General features: G+C 27.2%; 3 protein-coding genes across 12 annotated transcripts; 2 read left to right on the top strand and 1 right to left on the bottom strand.

Moving 5' to 3' along the window:
- The first annotated feature begins 338 nt into the window (after window positions 1–338).
- Ranbp16 (Ran-binding protein 16) lies at window positions 339–9331 on the top strand. Of its 10 annotated transcripts, none has more exons than XM_035873573.2 (15): window positions 339–467; window positions 2151–2391; window positions 2503–2669; window positions 2785–3009; window positions 3105–3975; window positions 4054–4339; window positions 4417–4561; window positions 4642–4789; window positions 4871–5030; window positions 5131–5533; window positions 5620–5782; window positions 7102–7179; window positions 7246–7439; window positions 7503–7630; window positions 7765–9330. In XM_035873573.2, exons 1-15 carry the CDS (start codon window positions 453–455, stop codon window positions 7862–7864), a joined length of 3324 nt encoding a protein of 1107 aa, XP_035729466.1. In that variant the 5' UTR covers window positions 339–452; the 3' UTR covers window positions 7865–9330. The 10 variants fall into 10 exon arrangements, with proteins under 10 accessions (XP_035729466.1, XP_035729463.1, XP_035729465.1 ...); XM_035873570.2 differs by having other exon boundaries at window positions 345–467; window positions 1975–2391; window positions 7765–9329; XM_035873572.2 differs by having other exon boundaries at window positions 391–547; window positions 1975–2391; window positions 7765–9329.
- A 1189-nt stretch (window positions 9332–10520) lies between these two features.
- Window positions 10521–14302, bottom strand: Noc3 (Nucleolar complex protein 3). Its single transcript, XM_035873621.2, has 10 exons — window positions 13856–14302; window positions 13394–13662; window positions 13033–13324; window positions 12604–12895; window positions 12154–12488; window positions 11714–12084; window positions 11463–11627; window positions 11027–11384; window positions 10853–10950; window positions 10521–10761 (listed from the first exon to the last, which is right to left on the bottom strand). The coding sequence occupies exons 1-10, from the start codon at window positions 13859–13861 to the stop codon at window positions 10536–10538; spliced, it is 2412 nt and encodes an 803-aa protein (XP_035729514.1). The 5' UTR covers window positions 13862–14302; the 3' UTR covers window positions 10521–10535.
- Window positions 14303–16066: 1764 nt separating this feature from the next.
- Sirt1 (NAD-dependent protein deacetylase sirtuin-1) lies at window positions 16067–26125 on the top strand. The gene is made up of 10 exons (XM_035873556.2): window positions 16067–16214; window positions 17591–17720; window positions 17795–18029; window positions 18122–18337; window positions 18435–18642; window positions 18999–19157; window positions 19689–19965; window positions 20048–20901; window positions 20998–21234; window positions 21437–26125. Exons 1-10 carry the CDS (start codon window positions 16067–16069, stop codon window positions 21529–21531), a joined length of 2559 nt encoding a protein of 852 aa, XP_035729449.2. The 3' UTR covers window positions 21532–26125.
- Window positions 26126–26747: the final 622 nt, after the last annotated feature.

The following is a 26747-nucleotide window of genomic DNA, read 5'->3' as shown; positions in this document are numbered from 1 at the left end:
ATTTAAAATAATATTAAAGTAGTATACGCAAATATCGCCTTAATATAACAATTATACTATACTATATTTTTATTGGTCAGTGTTTATATCTTCATCGTCATTGGTTATAAAATTTTATTTTTTAATTGAATTTGTAGTGAAGAATATTCTAAATAATTAATTCTTTGATTTCTATCTGTTTATGAAGTAAAGTATAAAATTTTATTGGTAACCTAGGTATAAATATATACCAATAAAATGAGGATCATAATATAATGATATAAAGGTAAAAACAAAATGAAAGTAAAGTATCAAGCTATTTCGATAAAAATTATTTCTTTAATCGAGTCAAAGATGGCAGAAGAGTTCTCTCCGAGATACACAGTTCTGATAATTCCGTAACGTATTGCGCCGTAGAGGACTCTCCGTGCATGTGATCCTGCCTTCATTGTAGATAATGCGAAGCTACGAAAATGGCGGATGAACAGGTGAGTTGCCGATCAAAATAACGTGCGAACCTCGAAATGCGAGGAAGTTATCTACGACAAGGCGGCTCCTAAGTCGTGTGGTAAGCAGTCAATGGTAAACCCGATGCAACCTGTGCGGTTATCAATGTGCATAAACAGAACGTGTCTGAAACGCGGTGAAATTAAAAGACGATCTTTCGAACTATACAACGTTTGTTGCCGAAATCAAAAGTGTTTAACGAATTAATAACTCCACTATTAATAAAAACACACTGCGGCGGACGATTGAATTTTTTTCGTCTTTCGTGTGTTGTTTTAACATTGCATATCTCGTAAATAAACGATTAACTGTCAGGGATGTGTTGAACTCTTTTGTTGCAAGTTCGTGAATAAATATTATTTTCTGTGCGAAAAAAACACTCGCATGTACAAAGATAATCAATGGAATAAGATATATTGTTTCCTCTATGGTATTCACATTTGATTATTGTTAAGAGGATTAAAGCGTCTCATTATTTTTCATCTATTTTATACAAATGTCCTGTAATCTTTAGTAAAATCGTCATAACCTCTTTAATGCCGGATTTTAGTTGGTGTGTGTATGTGTGTATGGCTAGAGAGAGAGAGAGAGAAAGAGAGAGAGAATGAGAGAGAATGTGTGTGAGAGAATGTCAGTGTGAGAGATAAAGAGAGGTGTAAGATCAGTTTATAAATTTCCTACGTTCGGTGGTTGTTTATTTGTTTTATATATTATTGTAATTATGAATTTATCGTAAATTATACGATATATTTCTTTTTAAACTAATCCAAGATAATTTCATTATACTTGTATAAAATATAATTTTATAGTAAGTAGATATAAACATAAGTTTTGTCAACGATTTCAATTTTGTTATTTACAACTTCGGTATAACCTATAATATTGTGTGTACACATTTTAAACTTGACGCCAATTTTGAAAGTATTTAAGATTTTTGATGTTTTATAAATATTTTACAATTCTCAATATCTCAATGTATATAAATTTAATTTGAAAAAATAATGTTTGCATCAGGTTTTTGTCTAATAAAGTAAATAATTTTCAGCTATAAATGTTTGGACAATAAATTGGGGTTAGGTCTAGTAAATTATCAATAATTATTATTTTTAAGGAATATAATAATCATATATATTATTATATATTGGTAATGATAATAATTTATTATATATTTTTTCAGTCATTTCTTTTTTTTTCCCTTAATGAAATCTTATGATTTGTAATCACTGTGAGATCTATACAATTGAAATACTATATACATATTACATTAAGGAAAAAAAATATTAAGTCTTAAAACAAAATTTTATATTGCAGGAATAAAAACAGATTTAAATCTCTTTCGATCATACTAATAAGAAATGTTTATTTCTGGAAGAAAAAGAAATATTTAAGTTGTATATTTGTAGACAATTCTTTGTAAAATTTGTTTATAAGACAACAAAAAAATAGTTTAATTTTCTATGTAAAGTGGAAATTATAATTTTTAAACAGATTCAACAGTTACATTCTTAAAATAAATCTTCAAATTTGAACATTGACTGTAAACATAGTGCAGAAATTCTTCAAAAGTGAATACAATGACCTTGCAATTTAGAGAGTTGACATATCTAAATGGAAATATTAAAATACAAGTATAAATAGTGACATTAAGAATGGATCACATACAGGAAGTGCGGCAGCTGGAATTGCTATGCAAGCAATTGTATGAGTCACAAGATTCTGCACATCGTGCTGAGGCTGAAAAAGCTCTTGTAGCATTTCAAAATGCACCAGATACGCTTACTAAGTGCCAGCTCCTTCTGGATCGTGGAGATTCAGCTTATGCTCAATTATTGGCTGCTACTACCTTAACAAAATTGGTCTCTCGGTCAGCACAAGGACTTAGTTTACAACAAAGGCTGGATATACGTAAGAATTTTATATTTATACGATATTATTTGTTGTCAAAACATTTTTTATATTAAAAACTTTTATATATGAATTACAAACTAATATTTTTATATAATATTTGACACACAGGGAATTACGTCCTTAATTATTTAGCAACACAACCAAAACTTCCAAATTTTGTTATACAAGCTTTGGTTGCATTGTTTGCTAGGATATCAAAACTTGGCTGGTTTGATTCAGACAAAGAGGAATATGTTTTCAGAAATGTTGTTGGTGATGTAGCAAAATTTCTTCAGGTTTGAAAAAATTTGTATAAAACGAATTTTATGTATAATATAATAATTCAAATGTATATGTATTTGGCATTGTATTGTAAAATAAAATTTAATAATTTTTTTTTATATAATTCAGGGATCAGTAGAGCACTGCATGATAGGTGTACAGTTGCTCTCACAATTAACATGTGAAATGAATCAAATATCAGAAGCTGACGCAAATAGGTCACTTACAAAGCATAGAAAAATTGCTAGTAGTTTCAGGGATACACAGCTTTTTGAAATATTTAGGCTGTCTTGTACTTTATTAAGTACAGCACGAGAAAATTGTAAAAATTTAAATTTTAATGACGAAGCACAGGTAGGTTAAATATTAATTATTAATTGAAATATAAATTAGTTAAATCACAGTTCAATTTCTAATGCTTATATATTTTCATATGTTCTTTTATCTAGCATGGTCTGATTAGACAACTCTTAAAGCTTGCACAAAATTGTTTGACATTTGACTTTATTGGAACATCTACAGATGAAAGCACTGATGATTTAAGTACAGTACAGATACCAACAAGTTGGAGACCCGCATTTTTGGATTTTACATCATTAAAGTTATTCTTTGATTTATACCACAGTCTGCCAAGCTCATTATCATCTTTAGCTTTGTCTTGTCTAGTTCAGATAGCATCAGTTAGACGAAGTTTGTTTTCTAATACAGAAAGAGCAAAGTTTTTAAGGCATTTAGTTAATGGAGTGAAGCATATATTACAAAATCCACAAGGTCTCAGTGATCCTGGAAATTATCATGAATTTTGTAGATTATTATCTCGATTGAAAAGTAATTTTCAACTTGGAGAATTAGTTTTGGTAGAAGGTTATCCAGAAGCAATACAGTTAATCGCAAAGTTTACAGTTCAGAGTTTACAAATGTGGCAGTTTGCACCAAATAGTTTACATTATCTTTTAACTCTTTGGCAAAGAATGGTATCATCCATGCCCTATGTAAAAGCAGGGGATCCGCATTTATTGAACACATATACTCCTGAAATTGCAAATGCATATATTACATCAAGACTTGAATCTGTAGCAGTGGTAGTTAGAGAACGTTTGGAAGATCCACTTGATGATTTAGGTGTACTTCATCAACAATTAGAACAAGTTTCAGTGATAGGAAGATGCGAATATCAAAAAACATGTACTGTATTAGTTCAATTGTTCGATCAGGCTGCTACAACGTATCAAGAATTAATGACCCAAACTGCATCCCCAACCCAACAAATTGATATAACTATTCAAGAAGGACAATTAACATGGCTTGTTTATATTATAGGTAATGAGCACTTATATCAATATTATATGAAATCTATAATTAATTATTTATATTTTCTTGGTTATTTTGTAACATTAGGTGGTGTTATTGGTGGAAGAGTTACATTTAACAGTAATGAGGAATATGATGCAATGGATGGTGAACTTGTTTGTAGAGTTCTTCAATTAATGAACCTTACAGATTCTAGACTTGCACAAGGTGGTTGCGAAAAATTGGAGTTAGCAATGTTAAGTTTTTTTGAACAATTCCGTAAAATATACGTAGGTGATCAGGTACAGAAAAATTCCAAAGTATACAGAAGACTGTCGGATGTTTTAGGCCTCAATGATGAAGCCATGGTACTCAGTATATTTATTCGTAAAATGTGAGTCATTATACATATTATACTTTAGTTTGATCATGTTCGAACATAATATTTATAATTTATATAAAAATTCGCAGAATAACAAATTTGAAATATTGGGGAAGAAGTGAACAAATTATTTCAAAAACTTTACAACTTTTGAATGATCTTTCTGTTGGATATAGTTGTGTTCGAAAACTTGTTAAATTAGAAGAAGTTCAATTTATGCTTAATAATCATACAGTGAGTATTGAATTATATAAGATTAAAAAAGAAATGATATTATATTAGAAAAATATGTCATCATTTTTATTGATATATAGAGAGAACACTTTCCATTTTTGGGAAATAATGTTGCTGTAACAGAAATGCGCTGCAGATCAATGTTTTATACATCTTTGGGTAGATTATTAATGGTGGATTTAGGCGAAGATGAAGAAAGATTTCATACATTTATGTTACCCCTCACAGGTATACAGTTATATTTAATGAAATATGTAATACAGTTAATTTAGATTGCACGTGAGATAATATTTATTTCCATAAATATAGCTGCATTAGAAAGTCTTGGTCAGCTAATGGGAGCTGCTGATACTCCACTGTTTGCAGCAGAAGAAGCAAAAAAGGCGTTGATTGGTGTAGCAAGAGATCTCAGGGGTTTGGCATATGCATTCACAACTAAAACATCTTACATGATGCTTTTTGATTGGATGTATCCTTATAGCTACTAATTAGAGAGTGAGTGTGTGTGTGAGTTCGCGCGCGCGTGTATTATATATTATATAAAAATATTGTTCCTGAATTTAGTTTAGATATCCGAATTATACACCCATCTTATTACATGCTGTGGAATTGTGGCATCATGAACCACAAGTAACTACACCCGTCCTGAAATTATTTGCTGAATTAGTATTAAATAGAAGTCAACGATTGCAATTTGATGCATCTTCTCCAAATGGAATTTTATTATTTCGTGAAGCTAGTAAAGTGATATGTAGCTATGGCAATCATATATTGAATATTGAAGTTCCCAAGGATCAGATTTATCCTTTGAAGCTCAAGGGGATTAGTATATGTTTCAGTATGTTAAAAGCAGCTCTTTGTGGTAGTTATGTAAATTTTGGAGTCTTTAGGCTATATGGAGATGAAGCATTAGATAATGCACTTAATACATTTGTGAAATTACTTCTCAGTATACCACAAAGTGATCTTTTGGTATGTATTATGTGTGTTTATATTTTAATATAAAATATTTAAAAATACTCCAAATACATTTATATTTCTATATTGATTTTTAATAGGATTATCCAAAACTATCGGCAACATATTATGTATTGCTTGAATATTTGGCACAGGACCATATGGTCTTCCTTTCAACATTGGAACCAAGAGTTTTTTTATATATTCTTTCAAGTATCAGTGAAGGCCTTACAGCACTAGGTGCGCAAAAAGACTCCTATACAGGTCTGTGCGGCTGATTCTATCCTACAACTACCCTCTATATCCTCTATGCCATGTCTTAAAACTATTATATTAATTACTTCAGGTTATCAAAACTTACATACATTACTTTTTTTAATTCAGTCTTTTTAGTTCTTCTAAATTTGTTTATATATTTCTTCAATGATACAAAATTCTATACTGTTTATTATAATTATTTTTGATTGCTTTTTTTTACAGGCAAAGAGAATAAGTTTATGATAACTAAATTCTTTGCATACTCTTTATGCCTTTGTACAAATTAATATCATAAAATGGAAGATAAATATTTTTAAAAATGAACATAACTATGTGCAGCCATAGTGTATATTGAAATATTTTTTATTATCAACTTTGTTAATTATACGATATATGATAATATTCTTTGAATAAGATATTCACAATCGAATTTATAATACATATTTTGTAACATATATTTCAGATTGTTTAAAATTATTAATATTATTCAAGCTTCTAGTTTAAATAGTAGTTCTTCATAATTATGAAGTTCTTTTGCTGAGATCTATGTTATATGCTTTTTTGCATTATTGCTTGGAATGAAAATCTACCTTATACACATATTAGATTTGGAGTAATATAAAGATATACACACATGAAATACTTCTGTAATTATGAGAAAAAAATAATTACACAGAATATTTATGTAATAACAGAGGCAATAAGAGGATTGGAGTGTGTAGAATCTAGACCCTAGATGTTACAAACAGAATTTTTGATACATAATTCTGTATAATTGACTATCTTTAAAGCCTCCTTTTTTGCTACCCACATTTATGCATTTAATATTTTTATTAGAATTATGCAAAACAATGGGTCTAGAACAGTCAGCCGCACAGCTGACATAATTACTAAGTACATTAACATTTGTAGATAGATTTTTAAGATATATTAAATTAGTAATTGTTATCATTGAAAGTATATTACATTGCAATGCTTTTTTTTATTTCTGCCTTTATAATAATACATTGCAATTAATTAGTGCAGCATATCATAGAATAATGATGTTATTTATTAGTTATATATACAACCCATATTTTTTAATTTTAGATTGTTATGCAATATAATTCATTATATTATTACATGCATGTGCCTTTATTTCATGTTCATGTCTTTTGTTTTTTTGCTTTTTGTATTTGTGTTATATTATGTAACAATTATTTAATAAGCGATAAAGCACTGCATTTAAAAAATATTGCAGTGTATAATTGTTTATTAACAAGACAACTTTTTTGTCTCTTTATATTTTATTTCATTTACATTAAGATTACATAATATTATTTCAGATACTATGGTATGTACCGGTTGTTGTGCAACCCTTGATCATATAGTGACATATTTATTCAAACAATTGTATCAAAAAGGTATGTTTCAAATCTTTAATATTAACAATATTGTTTAAATTGTATCTGATTACTACATTTCCTTAGCGGGTGGTTATCCAGGAAGAAAAAATGCTGTAGTTCCTGGTGGTGGAGAGTTATTTTTAGAAGTTTTGAAACAACATCCTGAAATACTTCAACAAATATTAAGTACTGTGTTAAATGTGATAATGTTTGAAGATTGTAGAAATCAATGGAGCATGTCTCGTCCTCTATTAGGCCTGATACTTTTAAATGAAGAGGTAAGTAAAGTATGGTCTTAAAACACATTATACGTTTTTTATTAAAAATTTCCTATATTTTAGTATTTTAATCAGTTACGAGAAAATATTATTAGAAGCCAACCAGTTGATAAACAAGCTGCGATGGCTCAATGGTTTGAAAATTTGATGGATGGCATTGAAAGAAATTTACTTACAAAGAATAGAGATAGGTAAATAATGACATATATTATTATTCTATTTATAATTAAATAGAGAATATTTTTTCCCTCAAAGTTAGTTCCTCTATTCATTATAACAATCAAAGAACTGTAAAATATAATGATTATAATTGCTTTTATTTTAGGTTTACACAAAATTTATCAATGTTTAGAAGAGATATAAATGATGCTTTAAAAGGACCTAATATGTCTACAAATTCTGTCAGTGATATGATGACATCGTAGTGATATTGCTCTCTTCTAATTAGATTTGTCTATTAGGTTCTTGCCTGCCAAATGCTTGAATGTGTGTGCGAGTGAAACTATAAATTATGATGCAATTACAATTATGATTTTAGACGAGTATAAAGATAATAAATTAAGTAATATCATTTTACTGCTGTATTGCTGTTTGGCTTCCTATTCTCAATTATTACATTTCTAGTAACTTAGATGAACAAGCACCAAATATTGTAACAATAATTACAAAAATTTTATATTATTCATAAATTTTTTATTTAGTTATTTAACCTAGCTTATCCTATTCTTCATTCCAATAAAAGTTAATATATACTTTGTTTTATTACCTTTATACTCTACTATTATTACTAAAACTTCAAATTGAAAATCTCTTATTCTTGCTGTAACTTTTTAAGAAGCATTATTAAGCACGTTCTTGCATAACACTTTATTCTTATTTTTACTCATGGAATTTGTTTGTAAAATATTGCTGAAACAAATGCTCCAGAATGTTTGTGTTCATGACTATACACAAAATATTGAGAATTTAACTAAACTTACTACAGATACCTTTCAATTCAATATTGATTTCTTTCCATTAATATAAGATGAACATTCTTTATTTTATTAAAAAAGCTATTATTTTCATACATAAAAGATTATTGATTGTTAATTGATCAATTCATAAATTACATTACACACAACATAGTTTAATTTCCAATTATGTGTACTAGTTAAAATAGGAAGCCAAAAGTGATGTTATTTATAAAATACATGGTACAAGTTGTTACTTATTATTTTTATGCACAGTATATATTTCGGTTACTTTAACATATAAAGTAATTAAAATTTTCAAATATCATATAATCAGTTCTTAAATATATATTACAGTATACAAGGTTGCAATAATCTTGTTAAATGTATTGGCACAATATTACTTGATAATCAATTGGTCATTAATATAAACTTCTAATGTAAATTCATCAAATTATTAATAGCAGATAACATTGATTATGTAGATAAAGACACATAATTTAATTTTACAATACAATTCATTTGAGGATATTCCATTACAATCGATATTCACTTTAATAATTTTTTTCATTAATGAATGATTATATATATTAATGAAAATTCGTAAAAAACATCACATTTTAAAATATTCTATGAATGTACAACAATGATATAGACTGGAACTTCATAGTGTCAAGATGTATTTGTCTATGGTACAATCGTACAATAGTACATAATATTACATTTATTCGAACTTACTTTCTGTTAATACAATAAATATTTTGAAAAGTACTCAAGAATAAAAAAAAAAATAACTGTAAACTTTGTTAGGATGAGCCCTTATATAGTAATAAGTACGCATTACTTAATTTCTTGCAACATTTTTGATAATACTCAAGTTGTTGATCTAATAATATGTATGTGTTGTTTCATATTGGATGTGATTATTATATTATAAAATGAATATTCTAAACTAGAATTATATCTATAATAAACACCTGTATATGACGTTTATTATATCTAATTATATAATGCTTTCATTATAATTTTTTTTTTTTTTTTTTTTTTTTTAACTAATTTGATAGCAAAAGCTATGCACTTTTTAAAATGAATTTACAAATCTTATTGGTTACTAGGATTTTCTAGGTCAAAAACTGATTAAATAATATCTTTATTTAGGGCTTGTTCTACGAGTGTTTACAGGATAAATAAAAGAACAAATAAAAATATATATTTCTCTAAGCTTGATGAGTTTTTTTTTATATAAAATATTTTATTTTATAACACATTTTTGATAACAAAATTAAATGTCATGTTTCATTTTCAAATTTCATATTTTACTGTATAGTATAAAAAGGAATCTTTTGTACATATATAGCATTTGGTATGGTATCACATTTTTCATTACACATATTTTGTACAGCTTTAGCATTTGGATGAATGATAGCATATATATATATAATATATATATGTGAGAATATCCATTTTATTAATATAATGGATTAAGAATAAAATTGCATATAATACAATAAGCTTATTAATTACAATTTCTTATATCCACTGATGTACAAAGTGATGAAATTATGTCATTGTAAAGTCATGAAAGAGTTATATGAGAGATAATTGGAAAAATTAGGGATTTATGTTCTTTTCTCCTACAATACAGTCAATTAGATAGTCTAGTTCCTTTGATTTTTCATTTTATGTTCTACTAGCTAAGACTTATTAAAAGAAATATTAAAGATCTTGCTCATATATTTTCAATATAAATTCTAGATATATAAATATATAAGTATTCGAAATAATAATTTACTATTTAAAAAGTGTAGAGCGAATAAACGGAATCATATTCGTTATTATTTCTGTAGTTTATTTTTAGAACAAAGAAGAAACATTATATTTGCTGTAATAATGCTTTTATTTTATTCGTAATGAAAATAAATTAAAGTATTTTTGCCACAAATGTATTGTTGCAATGAAAAAATAAAAAAAAGAATAAAAAACAAGAACACAGAAAAACGTCGATTTCAATATAAAATTTTAATGAACATTATCACAATAAAGTAAGAAGAATATAAAACAAAAACTTTTCAAAATGTATTGAAACATATCCAATTGTATGAAATATACACATTTATTATACAAAAATTTATTATATGTTTTATTATATGTTACATGACAAATCTTTTATTAATACTTCATAAAAATCTACATATCCATCTGTAAACAATTCTTGATTCTTAATAGTGTTAATGTATTCTTCAAATTCATTACTTTTATAGTAATTATCTGTCGAATTTGCTTTATTAATTATTTTCTTAGGTGCAGGCACAGGAGGTTTAAATGCAACACCAGTTGGATCAAATTCTGTATAAAACTGTTCTGGTGTTCTAAAAATTTCAGAAATAAGTAACTTTAAAATAAGTTAAAAATTACAAATTTTATTAAATTTTTAAATATCATTTGTATGTATATACTTACAGTTTAGCAATATCTGAACTTAAACTACCTTCACCATTTACAGGTACATTCCATGCTATATTTTTTGCTACTTTCCGCACTATGGTATGATAATGACGCTGCGTAATAGAAAATAAATGTTAATGTAGAATAAACATGATTTATTTTTTAAATTAAATCTTTAAAATTACACACCTGAAGGACAACAAGCTCCCATAATGCAGAACAATGTGCATTACAATATTCTGGATCTTCAATTTCAGGTTGATAAAATCCATCTCCACTGGTATAATCTGTATCTAATAAAACATCTACTGCTCTACCAAGTTGCATTATTTGCTTGATAATACTTAGTAAACCAAGCGCTCCATTATGTTGTAATTGTAAAGCTAAAGTAATCATTCTTTTTACAAAAGCTACTAAACGTTTAGAAGAAATTCTTTTTCTTCTATTAATAAGTACTTGTATTAAAGTTCTCAAAATAATTTCTATTTCAGTTTGTGTTTTACCACAATGAATATTTAAAAGATTTTTATATAAATGTACATAAAATCTGTAAAATGGATATATATAATATTTATCTTAGAAAAATATTTTTCAATGATTATATATCATAATAAAATATACTGACTTGTAAGGGTCAATATTCAATGATGTACCTTGACCTGATAATATTGTAAATACGCATTGAATACAATGCAGTTGTTCTCTCAATCCTAAATTACCTTCCTCCATCAATCTATCTATAACTGTTACTATATCTTGATAAAAATCTAAATTGATACAATGTGCAAATCTAAAAATCAAAAATATATATATGAAGAAAATTTTCTTTTTAATAATAAAGTAAAATATATATACATAATACAGGGATTATCTTACTTTGCCAATCCTTCTAAGCATACAGATAAAATTTTATTATTTGGAGTTTGCTTCAAAATTCTGAAATAAATTGTGAACACTACACTTGTTATTTCTGTAAAAATTTTCTGTTTTGCTTGTTTGTTTTCTTCTGCTTTGGTTTCTAATAGTTCTTTTTCTACTTGTTCTAATTTTTTGTTCTTTTTCCTTTCTCGTTTGCTTAATGAAAGAATTCTTTGTTTGTGAGACATTAGTTTCTTTTGTTTAGTTTCATCTTCTTTCTCTTTATCAAGATCAATATCTTTTATACGAAGAGATAAAAGCACAGATATAACTTCAGCATGTACACTATGACCTTTAGATTTTATAAATTGATTTATTTTACGTACTATCTGTAATCATAAAAAGTATTTATATACAGAATGTAGTTAATTAACAACAATTTTGTACAATTTTCTTACCATAAGTGATAATTCTCCACGCTTATCTTCCTTAAATACTTCAGAAATATATTTTACTATTCTTTCTCTTACACTAGCCTTTTTGTTATTTAATAATGGTATGAGAAAGTTTGCTATATTAAAGGAAAAATTGAAATAAGGATGGTTAACTAATAATTCACACATACACATTACAGCCATTTCTCCCAATAAAATTTCTCTTTCATAAACAATTCGTGTGTCTCCTGCTTTTTTTCTCAGGATATTAGACATCTTTTCAAGTTTTTGTAAGTACTGTTTGTAACTTTTTAGTAATACAGCTTCATAATTTTGTAATTGTAATGTCTCCTTTTTCACTAAAATATAAAATATTAATAAACATAAATCAAAAATATATAAAAATTAATAACTAAACGATATTAAACAAATATAATTATTTTTAAGTGTACTAGGTTTACAAAATATACAAACATTTGACGCCTTCCGGTTTGAGTTGTAAAATTTGATAAGATGGCAAAAGATCTTTAAATACTTCTAAAAGTGATATCATTGCCAATTTTTTAACTGTGATATAGATTTCTGGATTGCTTTCTTCCATGAAATCCAAAAGTACTTTAAAATTACTAGATTTAAGTTCTGGATTCTCTAAAAGTGTACTGGACAATACACCAATTTTGAAGCGCCTTGATTTTAATATTTCTTCACGACATGCTATAAGTTCTACAGTAGATACTGCTTCACCATTTTCCTTATTTAAATTGTTCTACAATATTAATTAAATTCCATTATTTTATCGTTATTGGAGTTAAAATGAAAGTTATTGAATTCAAGTAACTCTCTTATATGTAATATAACATATTTGGTTAATATAAAGTCAATGTATAATTGTCAAAGATTTACTTGTAAATATGAATTAATTTCTCCATGTTCATCTAATTCTTCATCTTCCCCATTTTGTTCAAACATACTTTCTTCATTATTTTCAATTTCCTTATCTTCTTCTTCTTCTTTTTCTTCTATAATTCTCTTTTCTATCACACCTTGTTGAGTTTTTATAGGAAGTAACATACGCATCTTTTTTATACCGTTTCTTTCATTCAACTTTGATATATGATCTTCATACGATTCTTCTAGTTGATCTTTTTCCTGTTTTCTTTTAGATTTTTGTCCTTGTTTATGATTTACAACTATCCTAAAATAAATATCAATTTATGTTGATTGTTTTGATTATGTAATTGTATAAAAATGATTAATTTCATACTCATTCAATCTTATTTTTTTCAGTAAATTATAAGATTTATTAGAAATAGCATTTTGTAAAAAAGATAAATCATCTTCTTCAACCATATGTAATAAATCTTCTCCATTATCACTTTCTTCTTCTTCTACTTTGTCTACTTTTGGTAAAGTTCTTTGAATTTGTTTTTTAGATTGCTTATGTCTACGTGTTTTTAATTTCCCTTGTTTTGAAAGTTTTGTTTTTGTCTGATTGTTTCTTTTAATTTTACTAATCTTTGGTTTCTTTTGCTTCTGTTAGAAAAAAAAATATTATCTTATATATATTATTATACATATTAAAAAATATAAAAAATATTTCTATTTACATTTAATTATTTTATTAAATATAAAACAAAAATTATTAAACTTGTTTTCATATTTAAAGATTAGATTTTATAACAAAATTACAAATTTCATATAAAATCAAAATATATTTAATACTTACACTCATTTTTATGTATTTGTTAAAAAATTACTAGAAATTTTAGATATTGTCAAATCTTGAAAATATTTATTAATAAATTAATAGTAAATTAAATTTGTATACTTTTAAAGTCAACACGTGTATTACACTACCACCACTAAAAGTTGTACTGTAAGTATTTGTGTTGGTACAACTTAAGCTTCGTTTCTATATAAGCAGATACGATACATTATAAAGGCACAACGAAAGTTTTATAAGTGACGCATGTGCATATATAATTATTTCTCTGTGAGAAAAATAGAGTGGCATAGGGAATATACTCTTTTGATCTTTTTTCTGTAGATTCTTCTATATTTAAGGTATTAATGGGCTTCTCTCCAAGAAAAAAAATTCCACAAGCTATATCTTTCCAATTTAAATCACGTAACATAGATGCATCCATTACGTATTGTACACAACCTATTTAATATACATCCTACATGAAAAAAAAAATTTATTTTCAACAAGCGATTTTTTTTATTTCATGATAATCTTAAGTAATAGTAATAATTATAATAAATAATTTTATTAACGAATCAGATAATTTAAGATAACTAAACTTCTTAAATTTTACTATCTCATGCAATATATACCATTTGAAATACATTCTTCGTATATAGAACTTCAAATTTGAAGTAAAAGTCAATATTATAATTTGCTGTTATTATTTCTCTATGATTAATAATTGTAAAAGACTTTATAAATATATATATATTTGATTTCAGGAGAATATAATTTTTAAAATTTCTTAGAAATTCCGATCCTATGTCCGAGTAATTAATACAATGAAATAAAAGCACTTTCTCTATGAACCTGTTGATATTAATATCAATCAAGAAATATTAACATCTTGTTAAATAATTTCTGCAAAAAAGAAATATAATACTTTTGAAAAAATGGAACCCATAAAACCCATGAAGTTAATGGTACGTTCGTTAGCATCATTTGTAATCCTTGCAAGTGTAATACACTCTGTTTGGTATCTTTTTCGAGAAAAATATGTGCCAAAATATGAACAGAGCAATATTCCTGTTGTTATGCTATTTAAATATCTTACAGGAAAAGATACAAAGAAAAGAGACAATGATGAAAATTAATGTATAATTAATTTAAAGTAATGTATAATTCTTTGTAATATAATAAATAATTACATTAAAAAATAGTATTTTTTTATTATGATTTTAATTCTGACATAATTAATCAAAATATTGTAAAAGGAAAAAAATAGATTGTTTGTGTGTGCTGTATATATGCTGTTATATACAATCAAGTTGTTAATATTAAATTTATGCTAAATTTGTTTTATTTAATTAGTACTAGTATTATTCTTTAGTATTGTTTAATTATTTTTCATATATAAATATGTTATTACATTATACAAATATATATATATGTTTTAGTCGATTCAATTATTTATATGAGATGTACATTTACAGTTCACGTAATAAATATTCCTTGCATTTAAAGTATTACGAGAGCAATAACTATCACAATTATTAAAGGTAGGTAAATCAATAAAAATACACTATTTGTGATTACTTGGTTAACCTCTTGACGTAATTAAGTATGCGAAGCAGTTCACTGATGTTCAAAGAGAAAATTAATTTTTCTTTTCCTTTACTCTTTGTATGTTTTAATAAAACAACGTATTAAAATAAAAAATATGTAAATTCTCCTACTTCAATTATATTTGACATACATATATATTTACATGTCAGATATACACAAGAAATGATATAGATCTTGAGAAATACTTCATCATGAAATACTGAATGATAAATATATATTGTATTATAAAACTAATATATTATTATAGAACTACATCAATAAAATATATTTTTCTTATTACATTTGATATTTTTATATATTGTACAATAATGAAAAAAATGGTTAAAATTTTTATGAATTTATTTGATGAATTAAATGGCATTTCTTAATAAAATATGTAATGTTATATGCACGCGTAATCTTTTATGAAGAATTATAATCGAGATTAAAATATAAAATTTATGACTATAATTTTCAATGATGGTTTTTGTGCCATTATTTGATTTTATTGTTAAGTGGTAGAAATCGGTCTAGTTGCCGTCTCCTATTCTCATCTAAGACCAAGGAGGGGATATCGTGGACAAAAGCGACCTCTGTTAAGCTACCGGCCCGCTCATCAAAGTGTGCAATGCATTGCTGTTGAAAATGGCGTCGGGCTCGGAGGTGCCAGAATATTCGTCCCCAGCAAAACGGCGAAAGGTCGACGGTTACGACTATACGTCTATCAACAGTATTGAACCAGATTTCAGAGATTGCGAGATCTTACGCGACAGAACGAATGAAGATTTTGAAGGTATGTTCGCAATATTATGAACGATTAATTAAAGAAATCGACAAAAATTGCAAGATGGCGGAGCGAAAGGCGTCACCTCATTTTCCATGGTCTGTCTTAGCTTGATCCTGTTTGCAGCGAGTACTGAGGACGCCATGACAGTTGCGCTTCGTGCGTCGTATTTTCTAAATACTTTACTTCTACCGCAGTTAACAGTTTCCTCAAGCAACTTTATAAGGCCGGTATTCTATGATTTCCTTGCTATTGGTCGCATTTTTTTCAATGTCGCGTGTAAAAAAAGACAGAAGAATTTTCCTTAGAACATAAAGCATTCGAGGCGCGTATCGAAGGATTAGTGTGACAGTAGCATCTCGGTGCGCTTCATTCGCAGAGATTCACAGATGGCACAATTCTCACATAAAAGAGAAACGTAACTGTTTTTCCTTCATTGCGCATATACATTGATAGGCGGGAAAAATATGATATCCTACAAATATAATCATTTTTACAGAATATATATATATGTATCAAATATATGTATACATATATATATGTGTCTATATATATACATATATATATATATGTATGTATATATATAAAGGTATTTTAATAATAATTCATCGACTTTTATAAATGGATAGCGATATTCTAAATAAAACCATTTTTCTTTTCCCCCTATTAATATCTTCGGATATAATCAATATTACATTTTTCATTTTTTTCATCATTTCTTTTTATTTTTTTTTTATTTTTTTTTATTTTTTTTTTTTTTTAATTTTTTTTTAATTTTTATTTTTTTTATTTTTTTTTTTATTTTTATGAAAACAACGATTTATAAATCAAATATACAAATAATGAGATGAAATTTATATCTGAACTATTATTTTTCATTAAATATTAATAATAATGATAAATTATTAATAATATTGTAAATATTAATAATAATAATAAATTAATAATAATAAATATAAGTGTACATCTTCTATAAATTAAAAAAAAAAAATAAAAAAATTGACACGAAGTAATAAAAATATAAATTTATTTTTATAATTACATAAAATAATTTTGAAATCTATATTTATAATCCATTGATAACAAAACAGAATTTAATAGATTTATTGTATTGTTCTATTTCTAAAAGGATATATAAAGTTATTAAGTATTTTTTTTATATACAAATTTTTTATACAAAGAAGAAGAAAGTATATTTTCATATGAAATAATAATTTATAATTGCATGAATATATTGGTTGAAATAATATTTAAAATTAGATATGTATAGTATTCATTAGAATCTATATAACAATATAGGTGGTTTTTTTTTTTAAGAGTTAAAATCTAACATTAATTTTTTGTAATAAAATAATTAATGATTATTTTCTTTTATATATATATAGAAACATCGGGTACAGACAGCGCATATGCTGAATTAAGCGATGAATCCAAGTCTGCTTCCACTTCTTCAGATGCTACAAATTTGACATCTTCATCTAGAATTGATTCGACCAGTGACGATACTGGATGCCCGTAAGTTGAAATCATTAAATCATATCGTACTTTGAAATATTTTAAGTTATTTATTGTTATCATTCGTGTATTAGGATTGACACTGCAGATGAAAAAGACGAAGTGTCATCGACAGTATCCAATTTGTCAGATTTATCAGGTTTATCTGAACTTTCTGGTAACGGAGAAGTTGGTAATCAGTGGCAAAACGCCTGTTCGTGGGTGGAAAAGCAAATGTTAATAGGTACAGATCCACGAGATCTTTTACATCACCTACTCATGGATTCCACACAGATTCCAGAGCAGGTTGATGACCTGACGCTGTGGAAGGTATCTATTAAGTAGTAAATAGAATATGAAAATATATTAAATAAAATATCTGTGATCAGGATATACTAATGCTAAGCAATTCGATATTTTAGATAATATTAAATATGATGTGTGAACCACCACGAAGGCAAAAGTTGAGGCATATAAATACGTTGTCCGACGTTGTTAGATTAATTCGCAATAGTAAAAAAATCATAGTTCTGACAGGCGCTGGTGTGAGTGTAAGTTGCGGTATACCTGACTTTAGAAGTAGAGATGGTATATATTCAAGACTCGCTCAAGATTTTCCAGATTTACCCGATCCACAGGTAGTGCAAAATAATAAATTTGATTGCTTTAATATATTTTATTTAACTTCATATATTTATTTTTGTTAATATGTGATCTTTACTATTTATTTCATAGGCTATGTTTGACATCAATTATTTTGGTCAAGATCCCAGGCCATTTTACAAATTTGCACGTGAAATATATCCAGGACAGTTTAAACCTAGCCCCTGTCATAGGTTTATAAAAATATTGGACAAACAGAAAAAGCTTTTACGAAATTATTCACAAAATATCGATACTTTGGAACAAGTAGCTGGCATTGAAAACGTGATAGAGTGCCACGGTATGTAAATTCGATATTCCTGTGGTACAGGCAACCCTCCTATAACACGGTTAATTACCGTGGTTATGTACCGTGTTATAAAAAGCTAGGAAGTAATATAAATTAGGCGAATTTGTTTTGTATATATCAAAACCGTGATATAGGAGGGTATTTCGCAATTTTTGTACCGTGCTATATCGAAACCGTGTTCTTGGAGTATCGTGTTATACAAGGGTTGCTTGTACTCAAGAAAAAATGGAAATGTAAGATCGAAAGTATCTCTCGTTAAATAGAAAAAATATTGAAATTCTTTAATCGTTCTATTTCTTATTATGTATTCGTTTTTTCTATGGTTATTTTTTTTTTTTTTTTCAAAGGCTCGTTTGCTACTGCTTCCTGTACAAGGTGTAAATATCAAGTTAAAGCGGACGACATCAGAGAAGATATCTTTGCCCAAAGAATACCTTTGTGTCCAAAATGCAGAGTGAACGCCCTACCTTCAATAGCCGAGACCAACTCCAATGAAAATTATAGAGGTAAATGGATGACCTATTTATATTTGATCTCCGCTGATAGTATATTTATTTGCAGTCTTTCGTAATCTGGCTTATCAGTTTCTATGGTATGGAAACTTAGCTATCTAGAGATAGTTTCTGCTATTAGCCTTTCCTATATTGTGTCGCGAGTCGATGGCCATGTGAGAACATTATCTGCTCTTCTCGGAATACATCTTCGCTAAATGATGTTGCCATTTACACTGATCCACACATAAGTCGATATGTCAATCATAACTGCGAGTAAAACCTCGCTTATTAATAAGCATAATAAGGTAAACTTATAAAATTGCATCAAATAACCCCGTAAACGCCAATCAGACGTGGTTACGGGCTTACAGTTTACCGCTTGCCATTTTATCACATTTGACATTTACAATTGAAGTATGTTATGATTGAGTGAAAAAGACGCCATTACTCTCTGATCCTGATTTTTTTTTCTCTTTTCTCCCATATTTAATTGAAAAAATCAATTTGGTATTTGAAATACATTTTTGTCTCTTTAATTTTCAGATCTCGTGTCTCAAGGTATTATGAAACCTGACATAGTCTTCTTTGGCGAAGGTCTTCCGGATGCATTTCATGATGCCATGGCAAAAGATAAGGACGATTGTGATCTTTTAATTGTCATTGGATCATCTCTAAAGGTTCAGCCGGTAGCATTAATACCATCATCTATTCCATCTCACGTGCCGCAAATTCTCATCAATCGTGAATCCCTGCCGCATCTCAAATTTGACGTTGAGCTACTGGGAGATGGTGATATTATTATAAATCAACTTTGTCATTTGTAAGTTGATTTTAATTCTCTTTCTCATCTTATATACGACGAGTACGATATTCTTAATATGATTTTTTTTCTTTTTTTACAGAATGGGTGATAATTACAAAGAAGTATGTTGGCGTGAAAAAGTCCTAAAAGAAGCATCTCAACTATTACCATCGCGTTGTGTACCGGACGATACGTGGGAACAAAGTCAAGATATTGCCGATCACACGATATTACCACAAAGTAGTACAGACGATATTTTAACATCACATAATATTTCTTTAGAGAGTCCAAACAATTTAATAATCAATCCAAATCCGATAGCTCAATACGTCCAAAATACAACAGACGTATGTGTTTCTTCGACTTTCCAAATTACTCGTACAGAAAATGTAGAAGAAACTTATAATTTAGATGAAAGTCCAAAGCGAAGGTTAGATATTTCGAGTAATGAAAATAGTCCTAAAAGAATGAATCTTGGGTGCCATTCCGTTATAAATTACGTTACGTGTAAGGATGCAACAGAAACTAGTGATCAAACGATACATTCTGTAGAATCTAAGAATCATATTATATCTGTGGAATCAACGTCTGAACATAATGGCCAAATTTATAATTTAGAAGAATGCCAAGTGGCTCCAAGATTAATCGAATTTCCTTCAATCAATACGTTAACGAACATTACTTCAGAAACAAATCGATTTGACGGCAGTAGGGAAGAAATAACAAAATCTGATGAAGAATCAACATTAATGAATCATGTTGCGTACGAGAAAACTGTTTTTAAGCCACGTCAAACGTCTATTGATTCGGCTATGGATTCTGGTATAGGCGATAGTTGTAATAGCGTTGATAGTTCTGAAGAAAAAGGTGAAATTGGAGAATCGAAATCCAATGAATTAGAGAGATATTGCTGGCCTCCTAAAATCAGAGAAAGTCTTGCTACTAGATTACCAGGTATATATATAAATAAAACTAATGTAAATTTTTTTATTTACATCTCAGTTGACCGATTATTATATTTTAATTTGATAAAAATTATTGTTTTCATAGATAATTCATATTATCAATTAACACCTGGAAGATATATTTTTCCTGGAGCAGAAGTATATTCTGATCCCGAAGATTATGATAGATATTCTTTGTCAGCAAATTCCGAAAGTTTTGATAGCGATAGTGAATCTTCATCGGGTGACGAGGAGGAGGAGGAGGAAGAGGAGGAGGAAGAAGAAGAGGAGGAAGAAGAAGAAGGTGAGGGAGAAAGGGAGCAGGAAGAGATACATGACACTTGTAAGTACTTTTTCTTTTCGTAATATTTAATTTCTTCAAATTTAGCATACCTGTCTTTCCATATTTTGAGATGGAAAAGTCAATAAGAAAAATATATCTTTCAAAAGTTTCAAATTATCTCGATTAATTCTTTTTTTTTTATATATATATATTTATATATTTATTTTTATATATTTATTTTTATTTTTATTGTTCTATCCAGGTTCCACTGATAATCCAACACAGAAAGTTAACAATGAAGCCGAAGACAACAATGTAAACTGGGCAAGTAATTCGTATAGTGGTATACAAAATTGAACGTGTACAGAAATGTGGCAGTCAATTTTAGTCACTGTTACTTTAATGAATTTTTAGCAGAATTTGATGATATCGTTGAGTAGTTAATGTACAGTGCAATTCTTATCGACGTAACACAAAGCAATGTTCGAGATATACGTTGTCATACACGGAATACACACGAATGAATTGTGTAGAAGTCTTCTTGCTTGGTAATTAGAATTAAGTTGTATCAGGCGGTAGAGGCAAAGAAGCTTATTTATACGATTCATTAGACATGAGATTAACGATACTTGACCATAAAGTATTACCACCGAATACTGAAATGTTCAGTTTTTACTCATGGTTGTAGACTCACGACAAAATCAAGGTTGAACTTCAATCGATAGTTCTGTTGAAACATGAGTTACATTGTAAATGGTGTAACATATTTCACAACCTCAACATATACATTCAACGGTATACATAATGTACATGTTTTTCTAATATGTGTTACTTTGTAATTTCATTTTAATGTTTTCACATAGTTTGGTAGGTAAAATGGTACAGATGAAACTTTTTACAAACATCGAAAGTAATCGTTTAGATTTTTTAAATACAGCTTCTACAAGCTGCATCCTATTGTGGTTTTTTCTTTATAGAAAATGCGATATAAATTGAACACAAAATAACATTCTGAATATAATAATTATTGAAACAATAATCTCATGGAAATGATAAGTGTTATATTGTTGTAAAGTTACAGTTTCACAAATTTGTCTATCGATTTTTACAAATTGAAAGCATTTTTCTTCCAATGAGAATAGAAATCGCATTTTTCGTGACGATCTCCGTGTATCGTATTTGATAATATTTCAAATGAAATAACGTACTTTAAATATTATTACATCGGCGCATAGATATACCAATGTAACTCGAACTCACACAAATACGTTATATATTAAGGTTTTCTCTCTGAGAGATACCAGTGATTATTCTGTAAGTATATTGAAATCCTCTTTCGTATTATTATTCTTATTCTTCTCTTCTTCTTCTTCTTATTATTATTGCTATTAATATTATTATTATTTATCGATCGATTCTTTATAAAGGGATATGTAAATATAAATATCATAGTTATACCATGATTTCGTATTACCACAAAAAAATCATGAGACGATAACATGCAATAAATGTTCTTTTGTTCTTCGTATTTGAGAGCCAAAGTATTGAAAGGATTGTAAATATCAAGCAATCATATATATAGAAACACGTTTAATATGAGCACTTTAGATTACCGACCATCTCGTGCAAAAAAAGCATTTAATATTAACATTTTAATGTTTTCAACTAACGTAATCACACTCAGTATGCACGTGAATTTACGTTATAAGTAGAGATTGGCACCGAAATAATAGAGATACGAATATAATTAAGTCGAAGAAAATCATTGCCGTATATTTCTTTAAAATGGTTGTTAAAGAGATTACAATTTTTTTTTTTTTTTATGTAAAATCTTTATCAAAAAGCTTTGAAGACAATTTTAATCAAATTCCATCAATTTTTATGTTTCACTTAGAATCGTGTGACTTATTTACGCGTTAGTGCTCTTATTACAATTTATGTTTTCTATCAAACGTTGTTTTTGCTCCAATTATAAACTGTATATTACTATTCTTCTTTATCTTTCTTTGCGATTCTCCAAAGAAAAGATATACCAATTTTTCGATTGTAACGTGTTTCAGGCTGAGATAAAAGCTAACTTTTTTTTTTAGCCTCGTTCAAAAACTAGTGGTATATATATATGTATTTTTTATACATATAGATTCTATAGATTAACGTGTTATGTCTCAAAGTTATTGATTTTTCTTTAAAAAGAAAAGGACAATGAAAAATTTCTTAGAAAGTAACGTTCCTCGAATATCGTATTGATAACAAAAAAATCTGTTTTCTATATATGTATATATATATATATATATATATATAAAATATATGTAATATATGTATATATATATAAATATATATATAATATATGTATATATATAAATATATATATAAATATATATACACATAAATATATATATACATATATATATATTGTACATCAGCACGATTAAATGATGGTCTTAATGATTTGGCAATTAATTATTTAAGCTTATTAAGTTCGACTTTGTTTCATTGGAGCACGGGCGAATGTACAAAGCAATGTTGGATAGCTTCGCATTGCGTGTTATTTTTATATGAATGAAAAAAAAAAAGGTTAGATTAGTAATTTACAGGATATAAACACAGAGAACAACAATGCAATAACTTTCGACAAACCATTGGCGACAATCGTTGTCGTCACATTCGATTGTGTTATATTTGCAAGATAATTGCAAGACGATGCATTGCAAAATTCGAGTCAAATATGTTAAAATAAAACCTATAAAACTCAAGCATTTTGTGTGCGTGCATCAAAACGAAGGGATTTGTCAAAGTTATTATTGCAGAAAAAAAAAATAATAAAACAAAGAAATTGTACAGAATGATTATATGCGCAACAAGCAGATTATGAATACAGTAAACGTTAATGTGTACTAATAGCAATGTCCCCCTCCCCAAAAAATATCGGACATTGCTTTACGGAATTTGACATATAACGATAAACTACGCATATAGGAAAACACACGTCCGACTAGTTACTAGAATCTTGCACTAATTAAAGACATCTAGTAATACATTTACTAAATGTGGCTAAAGAATTGAAGTTTTCTCTTCTAAGTTTCTAAGCCACCAATCCTCTTTTGGACGTTAATTATAATACACGTGTGAAGATTCCAACGCAGCGAAGGATTGAAGACTCTTAATCTGCTCTGTTACCTTTATATATGTCTATATATATATATATATATATATATATATATATATATATGTGTGTGTATATATATATATAAACATATATTCTGGTTCCTAACAGTAAGAGTCAATTTTATAAGATTAGACGAAGAGATTATCTTCTGCTTTGTACAAATGGCTTTATTTATCATTGTTTTGCGAAGTAATGTGCAGGAAAGGCAGATTAGGTATTATTTTATGAAAGGCTCCCTCTCTTTATCCACACCTCGTTTTATTTTTACTCTTCTTTTATTTATTTAGGATATAATGAGAGTGCGCATTCACACGCCGCACGCACGCGCGCGCACGCGCGCGCGCACACACACACACACATGTATACATGTATACACACCAGAACAAAAAGTTGGTTTTTATTATTGCGCCCAAAGTTACGCAAATCTTTCGGAACATTATCTTTCTGCTATCGATAACATTTAATATTATAGTTAAAAGAATGTTAGTTTAATATGATAGCATTAACAAAAAAAATCAATCTCTTTTACATATTTATAACTCCTATCTTTTGTTCATTCAGATAGTATTGGAATATGGAAAATTTTTATATAATTTTATTATATTGTGTATATTTATTAGAAATATATTAATTATTTTAAAAGTATTATTCCATGTCATGATAATTAAAATTTAATCCTATAAAATACGCGGTCGATTCAGAAAGACAGAAGTGTTCATTTACGAAGATTTGACAATCATACCAACTTTTTTTCAAGAGTACTGACTTTTTGTATAAATGCGTCATATGTAAATATTTATTATTTTTACTATATGTAACAGATTATGGATCTCGTCGTATTAGTTGAGACGCGAATATATATATATATATATATATATATATATATGTATATGTATATTATATAATATGTCAAAAAAAGAGAAAAGGATAAAAAAAAATTAATTTTTACAATTCAGCTAATGCGGCGAAAATAGTAGAAACAGTTCTTGATTTTTTTTATAATTTGTTATTCAATCTAACGAATGTTAAAAAAAAATGTTCTCTATTATAAACGTTGTAAGTTTTGTTTTTTGGTATTACTAACGTGTAAGCTTAATCTTTTAAATTAAACAATTTTATATAATAGCAGCTACACGATTTATTCTATCACCCAATGGAGCCCCCCAACAAATTATTAATTCTTATATTTGCATTTAAATAGACGAAAAAATGATGTAACAAGGTTAAATGTACAAATAAAAGTGAAAGCGAGTATACTCAGTCTTGTTTACACCTTTATTGATAATGTAAAAAAAGGATCATTTTGATTTATATGCTTGACGTGTCATTATGTACAAGTATCTGTTTGAAAGACGTATACTTGTATTTTAATTCTTGATAGTTATCGATGTTGTGTGTATAACAAAAAATACAGTAACTCATGATGGCGATTTAAAACAAAGAACATTGGATGCAACTATAATTAATAAGATAAATTGTACGTTAAGTCTTGTTAAATATAAGCAAATGCGGTTTTATGTGTAATTTACTCAAATCCATATTTGAGAATCATTAGAAAAATCAATGTAAGATAGTCTTTTTTCTCACATTTAGTATATAAGAGAGAAAAAAAAATTGAAATAATACATAAGAAAAACAAGTACAATGCATTAAAAAGCAATAGTGTTAAGGCGATACTATATACTACTCAAAGTACTTTTAGATATTTGACATTTATCATATACTTTACTGCAAAGCTTTCTACTTTTGATTCGTTTAACAATGCTATATAATAATTGCTTAATTTATTTACTGTAAAGTAAACAATATTAAAACATTATAAATAACTGATTAAATATTTTATAGTTATTGTAGAAAATAAATTACTTATGTGTTTTTATAAAAGATACGTTTTCATTTAAATTAGAATAATTAATCTGATATATATTTTTACTTCATTTGATATACTTTAAATAAAATATAATCAAATTACTAAAATGTTTTTTTTGATATATTTATTTCTCTATACCTAAATATATATAATTTACAATACTTTGGGTATATCTAAATATTAAATTCTATTGTAAAAAATCATTGTAAATGAATTAATTTTTAATATATTAAATATAAGTTTAGTATTACATGATTTATGCTATACATTTTCAATTTTTGTGTTAACACTGAATATCTCTGCTATATAGTCATATCGATAGAAGTTGATAAAGATAAGATGGAATAAAGCTGATATTAATAATTACAATCTTATTGTTACAATCAATCAATATGTTTTTTTATAAAGGAATATAAAAATTGTAAAAATAGTATGTTTATATAAATAATATTATTATAGAAAGTGATATATATTAAAAATGAATCATTTAGAAAACAATTCAATAAAGCTCAATAAAACTAAAATTACACGAAGTAT

The sequence above is a fragment of the Vespa mandarinia genome, chromosome 1 (assembly GCF_050613455.1).
Source record: "Vespa mandarinia isolate Hongniang chromosome 1, ASM5061345v1, whole genome shotgun sequence".
NCBI classification, from domain to species: domain Eukaryota; kingdom Metazoa; phylum Arthropoda; class Insecta; order Hymenoptera; family Vespidae; genus Vespa; species Vespa mandarinia.
The sequence above is the reverse complement of the archived record's forward strand: the minus strand, read 5'-3'. Positions and strand labels throughout refer to the sequence as shown.